Below are 20,983 nucleotides of genomic sequence, written 5' to 3'. Positions count from 1 at the left end.
AAATGGCGGCGGCGGCCGCGGGGAGGGGGGCGGTTCGCCGGCCCTGGACCGCGGCCTGCCTGGGTCCACGGCGAGCACAGCCTGCAGGCCGCAGGCCTGCGCTCCGCCATGAGCACGCGCCTCATTCTGCCCCACGGGAAACGCGTTTGTGAAGAGACACACAATAAATTCCTTATTCCTCACTTAAAAACAGTTGTTCTGCCCCAAATTCCCCTCCCAGGGTGCCTTTTAGTATTCTAGAGGCAGGAAGGGAAGGGGCCGCGTCGGGCGCTCCCCGACATGGCAGCCCAGCCGGCCTCCGCCCCCTGCCCCGCGCCAACAGTGCTGGTCCTCGCAGGGGATTAATGACCGAGGAGCCGGGGCAGCCGGGCGCAGCCGGGCCGTGCGGCGCCTGGACAGGGCCCCACGAGCCCCCGGGGCCCCTCGGGCCTCCCTGCTCCGTCCCGCTGCCCRCCAGGGCCATAAAACGCGCCAGCGGAGCCGCGCCGCGGCCCCAAGCGACGTCTCTGCACATATGCACAGCGTGCGCCGCGCRCGGGGCATAAATCTGCGCGGACAGACTGCTCTGTGCTCGTGTGAAAGGGGGTCAAAGTATGGCTAACCCCAGAGCAGAAGGTGATGGGGTCTGGAAGGGCCCTTTGTTCTCGGCGGAGATGGTTCCCCGGGCTGGCCAGGGCCCCAGCAAGGCCCATCTCCGCGCAGATGAACAGAAATTTAGTTGTGTTTTAGGTATCCCAGTGGGTATCTCAGCCCTATGGCCAGGATGGTGGGCTAATCGTGTGGGAAACTGGCTGAGGGAAGAAAAGGCTTGGACAAAAATCTGATTTCTTTGCACTTCAGGAGCGTCTCRGGCGCTATTCGTGTGGAGGAGCTGCTAATCCGGATTGCGGATCAGTGTTTGTAGATATATCTGAGTTCTTCCTTGCTGAAATCTTTTATGAGGCTAAGTAATAGGAGAAGTGGTTCCYCAATGACTCTCAATTCCTGAATTACTGAAACACAACAGAACATTATGTATTTTCTGTTAGTACTTAGATATAAAAGCAAAAAGAAATAGATACAAAAATAAAAATAAAAAAGTAATCATAATGCCAAAAGTGGCCAATCAAATGCCAAAAGTGGCATTCAAATCTAGTAAGCATAACAATTGTCCTGAAAAAATAGCCAGTGAGCACACGAGAGAGAGCAGGCATTTTGGGGACATGGTGTGTTTGGGAAGAGGGGCAATTCCTGTCTGCRCAGGGGATGCTGAAACCAGAGCATCACCCAATTCCCTGGCATATGTTTGGAGACGGGAAAGGAGTTGTATCATCTCCTTGGGAAAGCGTAACGCGGCCAGCGTCTTTTCCACAGGGCCGTAAACGTGGATGGCGCTCGCTAAACAAGACCACAAAGAACAAGAAGACGCGTAAAGGCAACGCTCCCTTGGGGAACGCGCTACCCGGAGGGCTCCCCATGCCAGCCCGGAGGCCGAGCCCGCGGCGGGAAGGCGCCCGCGCTGGATCCGCCGCCTGCGTCCGCGCGGGAGCCGCCGCGTGCGCCGGCCCAGGCGGGAGCCGGGCAGGACCCCGAACAAAGGAGCGCGCGGCAGGCAGCGCCGCGCCACGAGGAGGGTGTCCCTGCTTTTGTCCCCGGCCTTTTCCTTGCTCCTTGGGCACTCGTCTCTCCCCTCTGCCAAGGGGTTATTCCGCGGGGAGCGGCTCCTGTCGCCGGCGCGTTCCGCCGCCAAACGCGGCCCGAAGCGGCTCCCGGCGCCACGAGGAGCTGTTTGTAGCAGGGCGCCTCGAACGGGTGATTCAATTATTTTTCAATAAACCATCAGGGGAAGGCGCAAACAGCTGCTCCCCTCCTTCCACGCGGCAAGTCCGACTTCCCGGGGAACAATAGCTGGCGAAAGGGGAGCCATCGCCGGGCGGCAACAATGGGATCCCTCGCTCCCTGCCGCCTTTGTTTGGTTTCCCAGTGGCAGTTTTGAACCCGCTCCCTCCGTGGGGAGAAAGGAGCCGGAGCGGGGAGGTGGGTGGAGGGGGGTAGGAAGGGGAGAGGGGGAAGCAGGCAGAGGGGAAGGAGGGTCAGGGGGAGTTAAAGCCTTTTGCAGCCTTTCTCTGCCATTCATGTGGTAATTGGGTGTCAAGCAGAGATCAGTAAGATGGAGGCCGGCCTCCGTGCCCGGGTTAAACTGCAGCAGAAAGAAAGCGGGAGCTGAACCAATGGAGGCCTGAATGTCATTAGGGCGGGAGGAAGCGCCTCTCCCCCAGGAGCCCTTCTGCCGGGCGCGGGGCCGGGGCGGCCGCTTCCCATTGAGGGCAGCRCTGAAAGCGGCCAGACAAAGCGCGCGGGCGGCCGCACAATGCGGCACCCCCGGCCCGGCCCTCAATAGGCGCCTCCGAGCAGGCGTTTAACCTCCCGAGTCGCTGAAAGCGATCCTCAAAGCGCCGCCCGCCTCGCGCGGGGCCCCGGGCTGCTCCCCGGCACGGCGCCGTGGCGCAGGGCCGGGCAGGGGGACGCGGCCCGGCCGGAGCTGCTGCCCGGTTTGGGGGCCGCTGTGGGGCACGATGCCCGCCCGGCCCCGCAGCCGCCCTCGGTGCGGCCCCACGCGCTCCCGGCGCTCGGCAGCGGGTTGAGCCCCGGCRGATTCGGGGCAGTCGCGTTCACTGCAGCGAGTGCAGTGGTGCCCAGCGAGCGGGGCGCCTGCCACGGCCTCCCCCGGCACCGAAGAGTGCGGAGGAACCTCGAGGACAGGGCACCCCGGGGCCCACACAGACCCTCTCTGGGGCAGACATTGGTTTAATCCAGGCAGACAGCGTGCCCTGCAGAAATCCAGCCTGYGTTTAGGCCCAAACCCTCCCCTTTGCAGGCTGAGCAAGGGCCTGGCTGAGCTGGTGCCTTGAGCTGGCACCACAAGCTGAACAGAGCCAAAATGGCAATATTAGTTCTTGTAATATTAACATTATTGTCYCTGTCCAGGAGGAAGGAGCTGCGGGAAGCAATCATCTCCATGGTGAAAAGTGCATTTGGTTTGTAAAGCTCTTTGACTTTGCTCAAATTAATAGGCTAATAATAATCCAGAAAGGGATTTTAATGTTTTCTTTTCCATGTGCAAACAGCTTTTTAAATTTTTTAATTAGAAAAATCCTCATACTTTTTGTATAGTACTTTCACCTATATACAGCYGCTGAGCCAGACTTAAGCTTATTGATCAAAAGAGAGAGATAAGCTCACAAAGTGCCTCTAAGCATAGAAAGGGGATTCAATTAACATCTTCCTTAAAAAACAACCTCAAAAAAGAAGCTCAAAAATTAGAATAAGGTTAGGGCTTGGCTGCCTCTTTCTGAGCACTTCCCAGCTGGATGTGTTTTATCCCAGCACTGATTTCTGCATCAGCAACGCGCTCGTGCTCGCGTTCCTGGGCTGTCTGCTGCTGCGGCGCTTGGGCCTGGGCTTAYTTTTTTCCTGGGGACGTGGGGCTTAAAATCCAGGCTAACCAGTCCAGGTCTGCAACTTGGAACTGACACAAGCCYGTGGCAAAGCTCTTCGTTGGTTTATCTGGGTTTCAGAGCTACTCCTGAGGCCTTGCCAAGGACGACACAACCAGCCTTGCTGAAGATGACAGCCAACAGTGTGAGAGTTACGCCCTGCCAGCAGGGAAAACAGCCATTATTTTAACCCTCCGAATGCCTAAGGTTGCCCCCTTAGAGCTTTCCCACTGCCCCAGGCCATGGGAGAAGGGTGGAGAAGCTCCCCGCGCTCTCTGTGAGCTCTTGGCCAGCGCCATGGCCGTGACGGTAAAACCTGCGCTCTGCAAATGGGCCCCAGCTGAGAGCACAAGCCCCAGGTATCCCCAAACCACCAGGACAAACCAGTCGCCCTTTCCATCAGCTACTTGCATGGAAGTAACTGCTCCACTCACGAGTTTCCCATTCTCCTTGCACCTGCATTTGATGTGCAGTGGCCCGGAGTCAGGGTTCATTTCGAGCTTAAAACCAAAACTGAACTGAGATCAACAGCTTCCACAGACAGGGAAATAACACAGCATTAAGCCAGGGAAATAACACAGCACCAAGCCAGGGAAATAACACAGCACCAAGCCCTTCACCGCAGTACCTTTCCCTGCCTCTCCTAGGAGTCATTTTGTAGGGAAGGAAGTGCAGTGGTCGCTTCCAGGGAGAGGAGCACTCCCATTGCTCCCAGTACCAGCCCAAACCAGGCACCTTCCCTGGGGGCTGTGACTCCCCGGTGCCGGAGGGGGCCCCTCCGCGCGGCGTTTGCCGAGCCCAGCCTGCCCTCCTCCGGCGGCTGCAAGAGGGGCAGCGCCTGCAGCGGCACCGCAGCGCCTGCAGCGGCATCGCAGCGGACCCAGCGCCCCGGGTGGCGTTTCCACCCGCCCTGTCCTCATCTCCCTCCCCAGCTGCGGGTGCAGAAGGTTTTCAAGATGGGCCTGGCAGCGAGGAGAGAGAAAGGAGAACGGGAACAAAAAAGCTTGTCAAGGAAGCGGGAAACCAGAGCTGGGAGGTTAAGCTTGGCCCAACAGGAAGATGGGAGGCAGCAGGAAGAGGAACAAGGGGACAGAAAAGGGGAGGAAAAAAGAGCCAGACTGGGCAGGGTGCACAGGGAAAACTGGGGCAGGTTGGAGAAACTGGGGTGGCAACAGTGAGTAGAGGAGAGGGAGAAAGGGGCAGCAGGGAGTGGGCAGAGGGGTCTGCAGGAGGTCTCATCAACACCTTGTTCTCACACGGCATCAAATCCAGCAGCAGCTCTGAGATGAGCTAGAGACAGACCCAGTGCAGAGGGTCCACGCGCTGGAGGGGCCGTTCCCAGTTCCCAAAGCGGCGCCGTCTTCCCAACCACAGCAGGACTCAGCAAGAGGGAGGAAACTCCAGYGTGGCCCATACTCGCATTTAATTGTGAGGACAGGACAGACCGGGGCAGGCAGGTACGTCGGTGTGGAAGCACAGCTCAAAGAGCAGACACATGCTGCTCTTGCAAGAGACACACGGGTCATTTAAGGTGTAACTCTGCTAAAAGCACCAAACCGTTAAAAAAAAAAAAGAAAAAAGAAAAAAAGAAACCCCAACCCAGAGTTTTATCTTAAACAGATGTTTCTGCATGGTCTCCACGGGCTGGGATCAGACACTGCTGCTGAGCCTGTTTCACACTGGACACAACGCAGGGAATTCACACAGTGCAAGTCAAGTGTTTAACAGAGACGTTTCAGTTCGAAGCCAGTYCCCTGCTGTGGAGGTGGAGAGACCCTTGCAGAAGACGCAGAGCTCGTGAAGCCAGAGGCTCTCCCAGGGACCGGCCTCTGGAGGAGTTTTCCCCCCAGGCAAGTTGCCTCCCACATTCACAGCGCAGCAGGAGAGCCCCTAGAGCCGCTCCGTGTTTCTCAGGTGCTGAGTACGTCTAAGCAAAGCCAAGCCAGGCCCTTCATTCCCACTCTCCCACCTGCTCTCTGCAAGGAAGAAAGTGCACGAGAAAACAAGGCTGCATCCACAAGAGGTGGCAGGAAGAGACCTGGGGACGTGTCCACACAACAGCAGAGTTCGCTCGCATCCGTCACCGTGCAGCAAGGCCACAGGGGCACGCGCGGCTGCGYCCACGCTGGCCGAGGGGACCCGCTCCCAGCTGAGCGTCCCGGCTCCCTGCGAGAGAGAAGGGCTCTCCGAGACAGGACGGCTTTGGGATGTCCCTCCAGCTACTGCACAAACCCGGGACACATTCAAAAGTGTGGACAATAAATTAAGATTGGAGAAAAAARAAAAGTCAGCGTGTATAATATATATGTGTGTATATATACACACATACRTATATATACTTTTATATATACATATACATGTATAATGTGCGTGTGATTGTGAAAAATAGAAACGTCTTCCCCCGAGAGAGCAAGCCATGGCAGCAGCAGCTCCGTGTCCCTCCCCGGAGCCCAGCACTGTCCCCGCTCATGGGGACGGGGCACTCGGAGGGCAGGGGTGCGCCTGGCACCCCGTGTCCCTGCCAGCCGGCACCAGCACCGGGGAGGAGCTTGGCGGAGAAGGAGGGAGACCAGCACTGGTCCCTTCATGGCCTGCGCAAGGAAGGGCAGGCAGGAGAAAGGAGGGGGAAGACGGGAAATAAAAAAGAAAAATAACAAAAAAGAACGGCAAGGGCAGCCCATCCCTCCTCCACTGGCTGGGGCCCTGCCCCTCCTGTGGCACAGGACCACCACTGCTGTACCAATTAGGAAATAAAGCCATAATGAGTTTATGCTTTGGTATGTAACCATCCCCCTCCCCCGGCACTCCCCCAGCCCGTTATCTGTAGAACTTGTCAAATGACACTCTCTCGTGTGGCCTTAGATTGTTCCTTGAACCTTTCCTTCCCCCGTGCCTGCCCTGTCCCCGCTCTGTCCCGCAGGCTGTGGGGAGGCGCCTTGCGGGAGCCCCACAGGTCACAGCTTCTGCTGGCCCGACTGGATCCTCTCGAACGCCTCCTGGTCCAGGGGCAGGTAGCGGCCTTGCCGGGCGTCCAGGAAGTACAACCTGTCCTGCACCAGCGCAGGGTCGAAGCCCTGCTTGCGCAGCTCCACTTTCTGGAATTTGAAAGTGCCTGGAGCAGGGAGAGAAAACGAAGGAAGGAGCTGTAGGCTGCCTGCGCTGCCATCGCCACCCACTCRTGCCCCTGCTTCATGCACTGTCCTGCACAGCACAGCGGGGGCAGGCAGCCCAGCTCCCAGTGCCACCTCGAGACACCCCACACCAGCCACCACCCCCAGCCTCGCAYCCCCTTCTCCAGGCCACCAGAGAGGCCAGAAGGGCTCTGCCAGACATTGCTGCTCCCTCAGCCCCTAACCCTGCTGCAGACCGGCCTCCGCACCGCAGGGCGCCCTGGGCCCGCCCCGCGCAGCAAGGCCCAGCAAGGCCCACGCCATGGCTCACTTGTCTTGGAGACCTCGTGCAGAAAGCGCAGGAAGACGGGCTGCGCGTACAGCGGCAGAGCCCTCCTCAGCTCGGCAGCAAAGCTCGCCGGGTCGCAGGAGTTCTCCGGGTCGGCGATGGCTGCCATTCCTGCCTTCCCTTCAATCCCTGCGGGATGGAAAAGAAGGGAGATGCTACAGGGCCAGTGTGTCCCACAGGATATTATCTTCATCTGTTCTAGGCCAGAAAGGCCCCTGGCAAACGCCCTGCTTTGTATTGTAGTGTTGGCAGGTCCAGCTGTGTCACCCTGGGTCACCACCCTGTGGCTAAGGGTACCAGCGACACCCAGCGGTCACAGTCACCTCCTCCCAGAGGAGAAACCTGCAGCCGGCCCGGGAAGGACACAGGGTCCCTCCAATCTGCGCAGAATCAGTCAAACCTCGGCTGGAGAGAAGATTCCCACTAGCCTCATCCCCAGCAGTTCTCTCTTGTCCTGAACCTCAGCCCTTGCAAAGGGACACAGGGATCTGGGATCGCAGGACACGCTCATTCAGGTGCCAGGGGCCTTCACTCAGCATCCCCCACCACGCCGGTTACCTGGGACCTCCACCCCGTAAACCACAACGTCGGTCAGGCTGAGGATGCGGCTCAGCGTCCCCTCCACCTCTGTGGTGGAGACGTTCTCCCCCTTCCAGCGGAACGTGTCCCCGGTGCGGTCCCGGAAGTACATGTAACCGTATTTGTCCATCACCAGGACGTCCCCTAGGGCAGAGGGAGGAAGAGCCAAAAAACAGAGTGTCAGACACCCAAAAAGTTCCCCTAAAGTGTGTCAAGGCAGYGCCTGGGACAGCTTGAGGTGGGAAGAGAGAGGTTCAAAACCCCCAGCTCTTCTCTGCTCGCCAGTGAGGAGGTGGCATCCAAATACCCTCTCCTCTCCCCTGAGCAGACATGGCAGGGCCCTGMTGGCCTCACCTGTGAGATAAGCAGCATCCCCCTTTGAAAAAACATCTCTGGCGATTTTCTTGTTGGTGGCCGACTGATTCAGGTAGCCATCGAAGTGCTGCAAGGGGTTGTTCCTGACAATGCGGCCCACCAGCTGCCCCGGTTCCCCTGCAGGGACAAGAATGGGCATAAATAGCGGGGAGGAAGAAATGAAGCCCAAAGAAAAAGGTTCTAGCAGGCTTGGTGCTGMGCAGAGACTCACGCTGAGTCACACTTCAAGAATCTAATGAACGACTCACACAAGGCTGAGGAGACACAGGGGCTTACAACTGGACTCAGTCTCAAAGGTCTTTTCCAACCATAATGACTTTCCTCAGTTGCCCTCACCTGGTTTGCAGGGGATGCAGACCCCATCTGGTCCCCGGATCAGCTCCATGGTGTCTTCATCCACCTTCACCAAGCCGATGGGGTACACGCCTGGCAGGATCCTACTGTTGAAGCCGCAGGAGCCGACCTAGGACAGAAGAAGCTCAGAGCATGGGCAGCAGGGATGTCCCTGCAGCCCCGAGCCTGCTGCCCACCCACGTTCAGCAGAGAGAGTTGGCACCACCCAAGAACAGCCAAAACCTCTCCAGGAAGACAGTAACGCAGAGGAGGCCCCTCGAGCAAGAAACCAGGAGCAAACAGCCCCACTGAGTCACCAGCCCTGCCCAGGCCAGCGGAAACTCCATGGGACGTAGGGAGGGCAGTGGGGCCTTACGTTGTTGTCGAAGTTGCCCAGGCTGCAGTTGCACTCGGTGGCCCCGTAGAACTCGGCCACCTGGGCAATGCCGAAGCGGGCCATGAACTCCCGCCAGATGGACGCCCGCAGCCCGTTGCCCAGCGCCATGCGCACGCGGTGCTGCTGCTCTGCCTCCTGGTACGGCTGGTTCAGCAGGTAGCGGCAGATCTCACCAATGTACTGCACGATCTGCGGGCAACAAGCGACAAGGACAAACTAGGACCTTCCTCCGGATCCCCGKGTCTATTTTGGGGGTGGTGCTGAGGGTAGGCAGGGAAGGAACAACTAGTCCAAGGTCTACTAAAAAGGCTAGGGCAAAATCCAGCAAGTCCCGCTACTTTGTCCCCCATCTATCCCTTCCTGGGGTACCCTCCTTCAGTCTCCAGTCYGTAAAATCTATCGCTGTGGTGAATGTTGGAACATGGGAATGGCTTGGACACATGGTGTTACTACCCTAGGTGGGAAGGAGGCAGCCCCACCACCTAGAAAGGTAGTGCAGAAGACAGGCAGAGCTGGTACAGGCTGCTCCTGCTTCCAGCAGACCACACAGGTGCCCAGGCTCCTCTGCCACCCCAGCTGGCTTGGTGGCCTCTTGCCTCCTGKCCTCACCGTACAGTTGTATTTCACGCAGTCCTCCCAGAAGTGTGAGGCCGAGAACTTCTTGCGAATGACGACTGTCATGCCGTGCAGCAGGCACTGCCCAATCCCCACAATGTTCCCTGTGGAGAGACAGCCACAGACACCTTCAGTCTCCACATTCCTCCGGCTCCTCGGCATGGGGAGAGGCTTGGCAGGGCGAGGCAGAGGCCACGGGCTGTCCCAAAGCACACAAGGGCTCATCTACCCAAGGCCCCCAGGACTACAGGGACTGGAAAGGGRACACAGAGTGACAGCAAGACCTGCAACAACACTTTGCACCCAAACATCCCAACACGTCATGGCCAGCAAGGCGGGCACTACCACCCCATTCCCTTTACTTTCCAAATGGAGCAGCAACAAGGTGGTGCTATCCCAAAGCTAGACTAGAAGCTGGGATAAAGAAACACACTCCCCAYTGCAAGGGCCATTGCTAGCCCCCAGGGGTGGTTTCAGATGAGACAGGCAGCACCCTCAGCAGCAGCTGGGCTCTGCCTGGCACGGCGCATCGCTGCCGCTCCGGCCCGTGCGCTGCGCTCTGCAGCAGGGAAGGGACAGCGCGTGGAAGCAGCGCTCCGGGTCCGCGTTACCTGCGGCGTGGTACAGCGGGAGGCAGTCGTACAAGACGTCGTCGGGCCTCATGCGGAAGCCGTAATAAACTAGGCTGGACATGCGGAAGTACCTGGGGACGAGGACGAGGGGCCATGTCAGCAGCAGGGTCGGAGGCTCTGGGCTGGCACCGGGCAGAGCTCGGCCTCCTTCCTCCCCAGGGCCCCCAGCCTCACCTGCAGTTCACCACAATGGCAGCCTTGGGCATCCCCGTGGTGCCGGAGGTGTAGATGTAGAAGAGCTTATCTGGAGAGCCAAGAGGAGACAGGTCACAAATCCACAGTGCCTCTATAGCCTCCCTGGGAGCTGGCTGGACAGGGAGGTGGCAACATGCAAATTAATGCACCAGGTCAAACATGAGAGCACTGAGTGTGCTAGGTTTATCTTGGGCAGCATGGGGCCTACAGAGCAGGCATTGGGATCCCCACGATGCTGCCTCGTGGGAGGGCCAGACCCCAGAGTCAGGCCCACCTCAAATGCCCCAGGCCCTGCGGACTCTGGCATCCCAAGCAAGCCCTCTTGCCAGTGAGGACACAGCCAGGAAGCTTTGTCACCAGCTGATCCACCAGCACGAGCTTGCCCCTTGTCCCTCCAAAACTGACCACATACCCAGGAAGCCCTTGTCAGGGGCGGGTGGCTGGAATTGCTCAGCTATCTCCAAGAGGGGATCCAGGTGTTTTGCACCAGGAATTGCTGATTTGGGCCTTTCTTCACCAGACCAGAAGAGATGGATGGATTTCTCCAGGGAGGGCTGCACTTCCTGCATGGCTAGGAAAGCAAAGAGAGGAGATGGAGAGAGGCAGCAGGGTGGACATGGCACAGAGAGCTCCTGCCCTTCCAAACAGTCTTAGGGAGACGATGGCCCTCACGGTCAGGGTTGAGTACAACCCTCAGGGGCTCTGCGGTGTCCAAATACTGCTCCCCTTGCCTAACCGAAGCCCAGGCCTCCCCAGAGACTGGAAAAGCTTGTTCTTCTGTGCTCCCCAGCCAGAACTTCTCGGGTGCCAATTTAGGCAGAAGTCTGTCGACACCGTCAACCTCAGAGGTGTGGGCTGCAGTACCTCAGGAGTTGGAGCCAAGTTGCTGCTTGCTGAGAGCCGCAAGAACAAGGAGGCTTTTCCCATGGAGAATGAGGGGAGGCTTATCCCATGCTGCAGGACAGGCCTGGACCTGCCCTGGGGTCCATGCAGGGAATGAACCCTGGAGAGCCACTATAAGCACAAGGAAAGAGCCTTACACCCGTGTGGATCTGCTTAGGTGGAGCACTGAACCCCACATCCTGCCCACCTCCAGCTGCCACACAGTGGCCACAAGACCAAAAAAAAAAAAAAAAAAAGGGCAACTCTTGGGTAACCCAACTGCCCACTCTCTTTAGGAACAGACATCTCTGTCCTGTGGTGGAAAGCAGCACCAGGCCCTAGACCTGCTCCCCCATGGCCCTAGCCTGGCTGATTCCCGAGGCAGCTGCCTGCCTCCCTCACCTTCCATCATCTCCCCSCCGAAAACCACGGCCTTGGAGTTGGAGATGGTGATGCAGTGCAGCAGGGCCTCCATGCGCAGGTGGGAGTTCACCAGGGCGGTCTCCACGCCGATCTTGGCCAAGCCAAGCCACAGCCCTACGTACTGGTTGCGGGACTCCATGAACAGAGCYACCACGTCACCAGAGCGGAAGCCTTGTCCATGGAAGAAATTGGCCACCCGGTTGGAGTACTCATCCAGCTGCCGGAAGGTCCAGCTCTCGCCCGTGCCTTGGAAGATCAGTGCTGTCTTCTCTGCGTACTTGCTTGCTGTCTTCTGGAAGATCTTGGCAATGGTGTTTCTCTCCCTCACGTGCCTCCATACCTGCAGCTTCACCCGCAGCAGGACCAGCCCCGTGCTGCCAAAGGAAGGGGAGCAAGAAGGCAGCAGCTCAGTGGCCCTGCAGAGCCACTTCTAGCAGCAGCACAAGGACCTTGTTAGGCGCTGCAAGAGTCCAGCCTGCTCCAGGCCTTGCTCYAGGTCAGCAGCAGCTCTGGGTGCTCCCCTGAACAGTGTGGACCCAGCTGGGGTAGACAAGCCCTCCGTAAGTATATTTACAGCCAGGAAGGGATGAGCTTTGAGGGGCTGCACACAGGGGCTGCTCCCTTTCCAGAGCCTCAGGTGYTCTCCAAGAGGTGCCATCCTCCCTCCCCGGGCACACCCTGGCACTGGCTCTGGGCCAGCCCTGCCACACTGTCATACCCGCAGTTTAAGGGACAGGGTGAAGTACAAGGACAGTCACTAGACTTTAGAGCTCAGCTCAAATGTGTCTTTCCTAAGAAATCTTTTGCCCGAAGGTTGGAGCCACCTGGGCTTGACAGGAGGAGACCTCCTTCCAGATGGGCCAGGAGCCAGTGGTGACCCAGGGAGATGCGGGCTGCACTCACAGCCCGAGGCAGGGTTCCCTCCCAGCCAGGACACCTACGTGACATCTCTCCGTATCGTCTTTAAGAATATGAAGAGGAATTTCCATCCCCCGGATCCCAGGTAGAAGACAAAGACAGCAGGAATGGCCTGGGCCCAGGACAGCCCCAGGCTGACCCTGAAGAACAGCAGCAGCGCCGCGAGGGCGGCCAGACGCAGCATCGTGGCCTGCAGAGAGAGAAACCACAGATCGTGACCGCTCATGCTGAGCCTGTTGTGACAAACGCACGGGGCAGGGGACACACTGGCAGCCCCCGATTTCCTGGGAAAGGCCTTGGCGCCACCGTTCAACCTCACATGAAGATTTGGCTCTGCAGGCCGTACCAAGGCCCTCTAGAGCAGCCGGAGCACGGTCAGGACGAGGGGGGCCTGTGCAGATGTTTAGAAGGCACCAGGGAGATACCAAACAGGGCAAGCTCAGCTGCCTCATCCCATCCCAGGAAAATACAGCTCCAAACTCCTTACCCCAAGGATCTCTGTGCCCCTCAACCCAGTTCTCCCAGGCCCTCAGCAGCATCCACTCTCCTGTGGCCTGGCTCCAGGATGGCCACCACGGCTGGCTGCAGAGCTCAGCTTCACAACACAGGTCCAACAGGAACAGGGACAGGAAACTCAGGCCTTTGAGCTCTGCTCATGTTTGTAAACTCTCTGTCCGAGGGCAGCTTCCTGGCTTGGCTCTGCCGGAGATGCTGCCAGAGCAGATCCAGGGTGGTGAGGCCAGACACAGCAGTGTCCTCGCTGYAGATTCCTGCCCGGGGACAGGAGGCAAAACGGGGCGTCTTGGCTGCTAGGAGCCCCCAGGCCTCATCTCGTGCCACAGGCCAGCAGCTCACCCTGATGCTCCTGCCCCCTGACAAGCAGCATTTCTGTCCCCATCCTAAGCACACCCCAGAAGTGGCTCCAAGGCTCTTTTCAGGTAGCAGCACCAAGTAAATGAAAAGCAACAGTGGCAGGACTGGAGCCAAGGCAGCAGCAAGGCACGCAAGGTGCCTCGTATCCAAGCCTTGATACAGGGACAAGGAAGCCTCTAGGCATGCACAAGAAACCTTGGACGCTGCTCCCAGGTGTGAGGCCTGGGGACACCCCTCAATCCACAGCCCCACTCATGTCTGTGGCCTCCAAGCTCTCTCCACTGCAGAGCTCCCTAGCTGCAGGTCCGTAGGCCACAGGGTCCTTGGCCTTTTACCAAAGCGGGACCCCCTGCTTATTCACTCTACATGCTCCTTCTGCAGTTCAACAGGGCAGCTCTGGGACCCCACCAACCTCCCCGGTTTCAGACCAGAACTGAGCCCTTCACGACAAGCTTCACATTGGACAGGCGGCCACGGAAGGACATTTAAACCCCTGCTTGGAGGGACAGGCCCCTGGTCCCCGCCAGCCAAGCAGGCGGGAGCCGGGACACCCACACCAGCGGGGCTGGAGGTGCTGCCGTTAAGGATTCAGGTCTTGTTCAGCTGCATCAGCACAGGGACAACGAAGGCCTGGAGCTCTGCAGGCAGCTGCTACGGTGGCAACCGCAGGGATTCATCACCTGGGCAGAGACGAAACCCGAGGAGGGCCGGGGAAAGGGATCAGCCTGGGGAAGGCACACGAGGAGCTCWGGGGACCTGCAGCTGCAGCACCCATCTCCAGCACTAATGGCTGGAGAGGCTCGGAGGGCTCCAGGGCCTCCCTGGAGGCAATTCCTGGAAAGGAGAGCATTTCCTCAACGCTTCCAGGGGCATTCAAGGCCCACGAGGAACCGCGACCCCACCATTGGGATGGGGCCCTGCTCCTACACCAGCTCCTGCCTGTGTCCCCTGCTCACCCCCAAGCCTGGATGCAAGAGGCAGCGCAGGAGCTGGGACCCCCGCGGACTTTGTCACCAGCAAGCGCAAGGACGAGGCCTATGTGGCCACCGTGGAGATGCCCGGGGAGGTCCCCGAGCAGGGACAGCTCCAGCGCCCGCAGCTCGGCTGGAGGCAGCAAAGGAGCCAGAGCTCGCACAGGGGAGGCACCCGGCTCCACTGGCCCTCGGGAAAGGGCCGGAAAAAGCCTGGGAAGGTGGCGGCGGGATGAAACGCAGCGCACGGCCAGAGCCCCGGGCAAGGCCAGTGTTGAGGCGGGGAACACGAGGCCACATCCCGGGGCGACCCCAACCCCCAAAGGCCGAGCTCAGGGGGGCGACACCGCGACCACCGCCCACCCGAGAGCGACGCGGGGGAGAAGGAGAGGGTAAAGCCGCCTCCCTACCGGGCTCCGTGGCGCTCCGCTGCGGCCCGGCCACCTGCGCCGGAGCGGGAGCGGCGCCGGGGCGGGAGCGGGTCCGCCCGCCGCTGCGGCACGGGGGGAGGGCGGAGCGGGCCGCGCCGCCCGCCGGGAGCTGTAGTCCCTGCCCGGCGCCGCCGCCTCGGCGAGGGCGAGGTCGCCTCAGCGGCGGGAAGAAGCGGCGCGAAACTGCGGCGGCTCTGTGGCGCAATGGATAGCGCATTGGACTTCTAGCGCCGGCTCGGGAGCCATTCAAAGGTTGTGGGTTCGAGTCCCACCAGAGTCGTATTTTACGAAAATCGCCTCCCTGCCCCAGGCGGTGGTTTTAATGCAGCGCTGGGGGGAGGAAAGCCCCACAGCCCGTCTTGTTTTTCTCATTTTTTTCCCCTCAAAATGTGCTGTTTTAAGGGAGGGGATGTGGCCTGGATATGCACCAGGGCGATCTGCACCAGATGTGGCCTGGATATTGCAGGATGTGGTTGTTCCAGGCCTGGAAGTGAAACCTTGGGTTTGCTCGATGGCGCTGAAGATTTTCTGGCAGAAACTCTGCTGTTTGGGAAGAAAAAAATCAGCATTTACTTGTGTAGATGCAGAACGCAACCAGTGCCACGTTCCCGAGCAAGCTGTCCGCGGGGCACAGGAAGCCGAGCTCGCTTCTCACCCCATCATCACCCCCCGAAACAACCTTTGCTGGTGCCTGACCCAGTGCCAGTCCCTCGGTGGCACCTTGACTTCCAGATATGTGATTGTGCTGAGCACACGAGGTTTCAACTGATAACGTGACACCTTTGCACAGCGCCCGGCCCCACCGGCCCCGCGCGTGGTACACAAGGTGCTGCATGCGCCAAATAAACCCGGGCGGCCACAGAACCCCCTGCTTCGTGACCGCCACTCCTTGGTTTCCCTCTCTCATAGCTGAAAAACACACGTATTTCCTAAACTATGAGAAATAACCTTAGAATTGCGCTGTTTGTTAGCAAGGAGCACAGGCTGCTTTGCAAGATGGTGCAAACAGGGTTGGTCACGCTCCCTCTCGCTCGCCCTGTGCCAGACGGAGATCCTGGTGGGAAGAGGCTGCTGCATCATCCYGTGTCACACGCTCTGCCCTGGTAACCCCAGACCTTGTTTGGGGTGGCCCAGAGCTGCCACCCGCTGCTCCGTCACCCTCCTCCTGGCTGTGGCCACYGACAAAGGCCAAGGGGCCGGCTGAGCAAAACAGGGAGGGGGTTTCACGTCACATCTCCCAGTGAAAGGGAGGGAATAAAGGGGGAGGGATAAAGAACCACAAGCGCCACTGTGAATTTTATTACCCGAAAAGGCATTTCAGCACAGCAGAGACCCACCTGCCCCACAGCTCTGTCCTACCTCGTGCCAGCGCTGCGCCCCAGCCCGTGGCACCCTGGACACCTGGTTAATTAACCGAGACAGCAACCAGCTCTCGGACACAGCCCAGCGGGAGCGGCACGAGCGGCCCCAGCTCTGCCCTCAAAGATTCAGCCCCTCATTCCCAATCACATTGTTTGGCAGCCCAAAGGAGGAGGAGGATTTGACTGAAAACTTGGTGCAATCGTGCAGATTTGGGCCCTTTGTTGGGGGGGCTCTGCAGGTCTCCAGCAGAGAGGGCACCCAGGGATGTTGCTCTGCCTGCTGGCAGCGAGAAAAGGGAAGTCGGGCAGAACCATTCGGCCGGGCACACGCTGTCCTGCAGCGCCCACAGCCTCTGTGTGCGCCAGGACACCAGGTCACTGTGTACGAGGGGCTCCCTGAGTGTCTCTGCGAGTCACCTCTGCGGGCACGGGCGCTCTCCAGGGCCCGGGGCACCCACATTGTCCAGCAGGTTGGACGGACAACAGCATCGGCCCTTCCTGCTGCGGGCACCAAAGCTTCCCYGCCCACCCCCGTGCCTGGGTGCAGCCCCGGAGCCCAAGGCTTGGAGCAGCCCACGCGGCCCAAGGGGACCCGGTGGGACCGGCCGCCTCTCCGCTCGCTCATGGGCGGCAGCAGGGGTCAGTTCTGCCCGGGTACAGGGAGGTGCAACGCAGCACCCATCAACAGCAGGGGAACCTGAAGCTGTGGGGACCATGGAGGTGGGTGGCAGAGCCCTGTAGCAGCGGGGGGGACGCGCTGGGGCCCCCGTCCCCTCCGCGATCTCAGGCTCTCACACACGCACGGCCGGCGGAGGGAAGATGCCGATCTCCTCGCGCAGGGAGGCCACCGGCTGCTCCCAGCGCTGCTCGTAGTAGATGTTGAGGACACAGTTGGCATTGCGCCCRCTCCGAACCGCCCAGGGAATCAGCTCTGTAGCCAGGACCTGCAACTTCCTGCAACAAGAAGCGCAGAAAGGGTTTGATTTGAGTTTCCGAGTCCTGATCCGGGCCAGACACCAACCCCTCACGCCCACAGCCCCTCCAGCCTTCACCCCTCCAGCGACCCTGCTGCTCATCTCCCGGGGACACTGAGTGCAGCGGAGGCAGCGGGTTGGCAAGGTCACAGTRAGAAGCCAACCCAAGGCCAGCACACGGGCCAGGAAGCGGGTGAAGCAGGTGAAGGATCCCGTCCTGCCTCCATCTCATGCTTCAGCACCCAGGTGAAGTCTCCCAAAACCGCTGCTTCCCTGRGCGCAAGTGCCAGAGCAGCAGGCACAGGTCAGGGACCAGGTTCTGTTCCYCACAGGACACTGCAAAGCGTCCCCAAGGCTGGAACATCCCCCCTGGCAGACCCCACCGGTGCCTACCGTGCGCTGAGATGAATGGGGCCGAAGGCTGCGCCCAGGACGCACATGGGCAGCCCTGTCTGGACGGCCTCGAACCACTTGACCACGACCTCCCCTGTGGGGACAGGACACGGGGACGCGCTCAGACGGAGACACGCTCAACGGGCCCCCTCGCAAGGACGCTGCACATCTGCCCCCCATGTGTACACAGCRGGATTCGGGAGCGCAGCCCGGCCCCAGGCCTGGCCCTGCTCTGCTCCCGAGGCAGGGCAGGACTCATGAGGCATCAGCCACCTCTGAAAGGATGCCCCAGGCCCTGGGGGAGCAGCAGTGAGCAGCCAAAGCCCCAGCGCCCTCGCTGGGCAAGCCTGGCTCCTCCAAACCCTTAGCCAAGCTCCCCACCAGCCCTGTCCTCCCACACGGCTCTCCCCACCTCCGAGTTGGGAAAGACCTTTTCCAAACACTGCCACATCGCAGCCCCAGCCTGCGGAGAGACCAGAAATGCTGGTTCCTCCGGGCGCCGCAGCAAAGCTCAGCTGGGACTTGCTCCCGACTCCCCCGCCCAAGGAGAGCAAAGGGCACCGTGATGAGCAGATAAGAAACGACCAGGAACCCCCCCAACCACAGCCCTGCCTTTGCTCCGAGCTTGCACAACGGCCCAGCCTGGTGCCACCCTCGCTGCCGGGCGCAGGCACCGTCCCACGCAGCGCCCGCGTGTGCCCTGGGCGGGTGGCACCTCTCCAAGCAGGGCAAGGGTGACGCAGGGCGGGTGTCCAAGGCCTGTGGGCTCCGGGCCGCCAGCGATGCAGAGCGGTGACGATACCGACGTCACCACCTGCGGTTACGTCACCCCCCTGGGCTGAGGGGCAGGGTGTCCAACCTGCCTGGCCCGTTTGGGGTCCAGGAGAGGTGGCCAAGGACCAACCTTGGGTTCATCCAGCGCGTTGGCACATTGGTGGGTGCTCACCCAGAAGTGGGTGCTCACCCAGCACGTTGGTGGGTGCTCACTCACCTAGCATGTTGGTGGGCATACCCAGCAGGGTGTGCATCAGGTCGTGGACTTCCCGGTACCTCTGGATCACATAGGCCAACTCTTCATCATCAACAAACTTGGCTGGCATTCGCGTGTCCGGAGACACCTTCTGCAAAGTCCAAGAGGCTCCGGTCAGGCATTTCTGCCTGGGTTGGCATCGCAATGAAACCCAAGGCCCACCCAACACAGCATGGGTGACATATCCATGGTCATCCAGGACCCAGCACCGCAGCCCAGCCTCCCGAGTTCCACTTCATCAACCCTGTTCCTTTTCTGGGGGCTCCCTACAGGTTCCTCCACGACTCCCTCTGATCCCACCGGGATCAACTACGGTCATTTGTGCACAGCAAACACCCCCACTCACATTGTCCTCCAGGAACCGCAGGTATTCCCGGCCCAAGGTGCCCTCCGGCAGCCCCCGCAGCCCCTCCACGTCCAGGGTGGCGAGACGGATGCGAGGCCGCTCCCTGAAAGCAAAGAACAAGTCACTAAGGGCCTCCCACCAGGGAAACACTCCCAACTGGGTGACCTGGAGAAAAAGCAGCTGCTAGAAATCACCATTCCCTGCTCTGCCTTTCCTGGGCATTTTCCCTGCATGGATCCAGGCCGATCCCAGCAGGAATGGCACCGTCTTCATTTCTACTGCCGGCAGTAGGGCATCAAATGCTGAAAGCARCTGCCTGACGCCCTGGCAAGAGCAGAGCTCTCATCTTGCTCCCCTCCAGCAATTCCAGCAGGAAGAGCATCCATCTTTTACGCACAGTGACCCTGAAAGGCTGCCCTGCTGGCTGGCAAACAGCCACCACTGCCCGCAGCAGCAGCGGGGCCCAGGGCAGCAGGAGCTTCATCGCCCCTCCAAAGCGGCCACAACTTCAAAGGAACAGCTCTGAGGAGGGAGGGAATTTGTTCGGAATTTTTCTCCTGCCTGGGTTTTCATCAGGAGCCACGTGGCAGCCGTGCACAGACTGCTCCCCTGCCCAGGCTGTTGGCAAACAAAGGCGCCTTCATTTCTGCCCACAGAGGAAATTCTCCTCCTGGACCCCTCCTTGCAGCGGGTCAGGGAGCCGCTCAGCCAGTGGGGAGCGGGGCTGGCAGGAGCTTTACTCCGGCTGCAGGCACTTGGCTATGTCACAAGGACCTCAGCAATTTAGAGGATGACAAAGGAAGCCAAACGAGAGGTGGGTGTTCACAGATTGGACCTCTCCAAACCCCCGGGACACCAGCGCTGCCCGGGAGAAGCRGGAATCTCCCTTTGCCTCAGTGCTCCCTGAGCGGCTCTTCGGGGGCTCAGCCCCTCTCCTGGTGCTCTGTGAGCCCTGCTGGGTCAGTGCCGGGAGACGCAGGCAGGATCGGGATCCTGCACAAACACGTAAGAAAAGGAGCCTCTCCACCAGCTGCTTCATGGTGCAGCTGGAGCCAAGCGCACGGCGGGCAGCAAGCGGAGCACGCAGCGGAGAGAGGGCAAGGAAATAAGGAGCGAGATGATCTTGGTTAATAGAAGGCTCGCGAGGTCCTTCCCGGTCGCCTGCCTTGCGCCGCTCAACAGTTCCCTGCAGCCACATGAGCAAAGGGATCAAACTTAACAAGAACACAAGTGCTCTTATTTCATAGCCTTAGGAGGTGCCATGGGGCCTAGAAAGAAAGGGCAGAGGTGTCCAGAGGAAAGCAGAGCAGCAGGTGATGAAGTCCTCAATGCAAGGTGATGCAGCAGCAGACAYAGGGGAGAAAAAAAACCACCATGGACAAGGGTTTTATCAGATCTGAGAGAGAAGTGCCCCCCAGTTACAGCAGGACAGACACTAGTGCCTGAAACAGGCCCGGGTTCCTGCAGCTCTTGGGGCAACAGCACAAACTTCTTGTGATGCTTAAAATAAAGCAAAATAAACAAGCTGGAGGATTAAAACTAGCAAAATGCCTGTGTCCCTCGWAGGACAGGGAGAGCAGGACTCTGCCTTGGCAGGGCCCAAGGTAGGTGCTGGGCAGGTGCCTCAGTCCCCACCACAAACCACGGGTGCGGAGGGACGCACTGGAGGATACGGGAGCCTTCAGGGTCGTTTCTCATCTTGTCTCGCAGGTTCGGCAGGACCAGGCAACCCGTCGTCTCCCCCAGGACTGCCACCATGTCTGAAAGAGAGCGCAGGCAGTGACTCAAGGGCAGCAGACACGCTGATTTCCACAACCCGCTGCTGTCCTCATCTGACTGGTGAGGAAACGAGGAGTCACTTTGGCCAGGACCACGCAGGAAGCTGGCGGCAGAGACAAGGGCTCGGGGTTAACACGGCCGTGGACTGTCCACGTGAGGGTTACGCTGCTCCGTGGGACACGGGAGGAGGCGCGTCCAGGCCTGGCAGAACAAGGAGCGGGATGCAGCCTGTTGCCATCACATGCTCRCCATGAGAGTTTTTATGGGGTGCGGGGGAATCTCTCACCCCTCTCTTCCCCAGCCTCCTGCCCTGCATTTTCCCCATTAGCAAACGCCTCCCTCAAGAGAAGSAGAAACAAAATCCCTCAAGAAGCTCCCGGCAGCGACACAGGCAGCAGTGTAGGAGGATCCCGGGCGGCAGAGAAGCCACCAGGGCCGCGCTCACCGTGTCTGTAGGGGTCACGGAGGGCGGCGAGCGCGGAGCCGGCGGCCAGCAGCGCTTTCTGCAGCGGGCTGGCGCGGATGTGCCCGGGGTAGAGGC

General features: G+C 59.9%; 2 protein-coding genes and 1 non-coding gene across 3 annotated transcripts; 1 reads left to right on the top strand and 2 right to left on the bottom strand.

Annotated features, from left to right (window-relative positions):
- Nucleotides 1-6,013: 6,013 nt before the first annotated feature.
- SLC27A4 (solute carrier family 27 member 4) lies at nt 6,014-12,469 on the bottom strand. Its single transcript, XM_026049612.1, has 12 exons — nt 12,308-12,469; nt 11,346-11,740; nt 10,474-10,632; nt 10,041-10,110; nt 9,846-9,937; nt 9,229-9,338; nt 8,599-8,808; nt 8,226-8,352; nt 7,869-8,006; nt 7,494-7,658; nt 6,918-7,064; nt 6,014-6,588 (listed from the first exon to the last, which is right to left on the bottom strand). The coding sequence occupies exons 1-12, from the start codon at nt 12,466-12,468 to the stop codon at nt 6,431-6,433; spliced, it is 1,932 nt and encodes a 643-aa protein (XP_025905397.1). The 5' UTR covers nt 12,469; the 3' UTR covers nt 6,014-6,430.
- Nucleotides 12,470-14,749: 2,280 nt separating this feature from the next.
- On the top strand, nt 14,750-14,839 carry TRNAR-UCU. Its single transcript is given in 2 exon segments — nt 14,750-14,786; nt 14,804-14,839. It is a non-coding gene; the product is annotated as a tRNA-Arg (tRNA).
- A 1,190-nt stretch (nt 14,840-16,029) lies between these two features.
- On the bottom strand, nt 16,030-20,981 carry COQ4 (coenzyme Q4; the record flags this gene model as incomplete). Its single annotated transcript, XM_026049591.1, has 6 exons — nt 16,030-16,874; nt 17,288-17,381; nt 18,279-18,408; nt 18,664-18,766; nt 20,327-20,423; nt 20,888-20,981. Coding segments are annotated over 6 exons (681 nt in total), but the record flags the coding sequence as incomplete, so codon positions are not given.
- Nucleotides 20,982-20,983: the final 2 nt, after the last annotated feature.

The sequence above is a fragment of the Nothoprocta perdicaria genome, unplaced genomic scaffold, assembly GCF_003342845.1.
Source record: "Nothoprocta perdicaria isolate Ctin4 unplaced genomic scaffold, notPer1 scaffold_6, whole genome shotgun sequence".
In the NCBI taxonomy this organism is placed as follows: Eukaryota; Metazoa; Chordata; class Aves; order Tinamiformes; family Tinamidae; genus Nothoprocta; species Nothoprocta perdicaria.
Note: the sequence above shows the minus strand (reverse complement) of the source record. Positions and strands in the feature narration are given on the sequence as shown.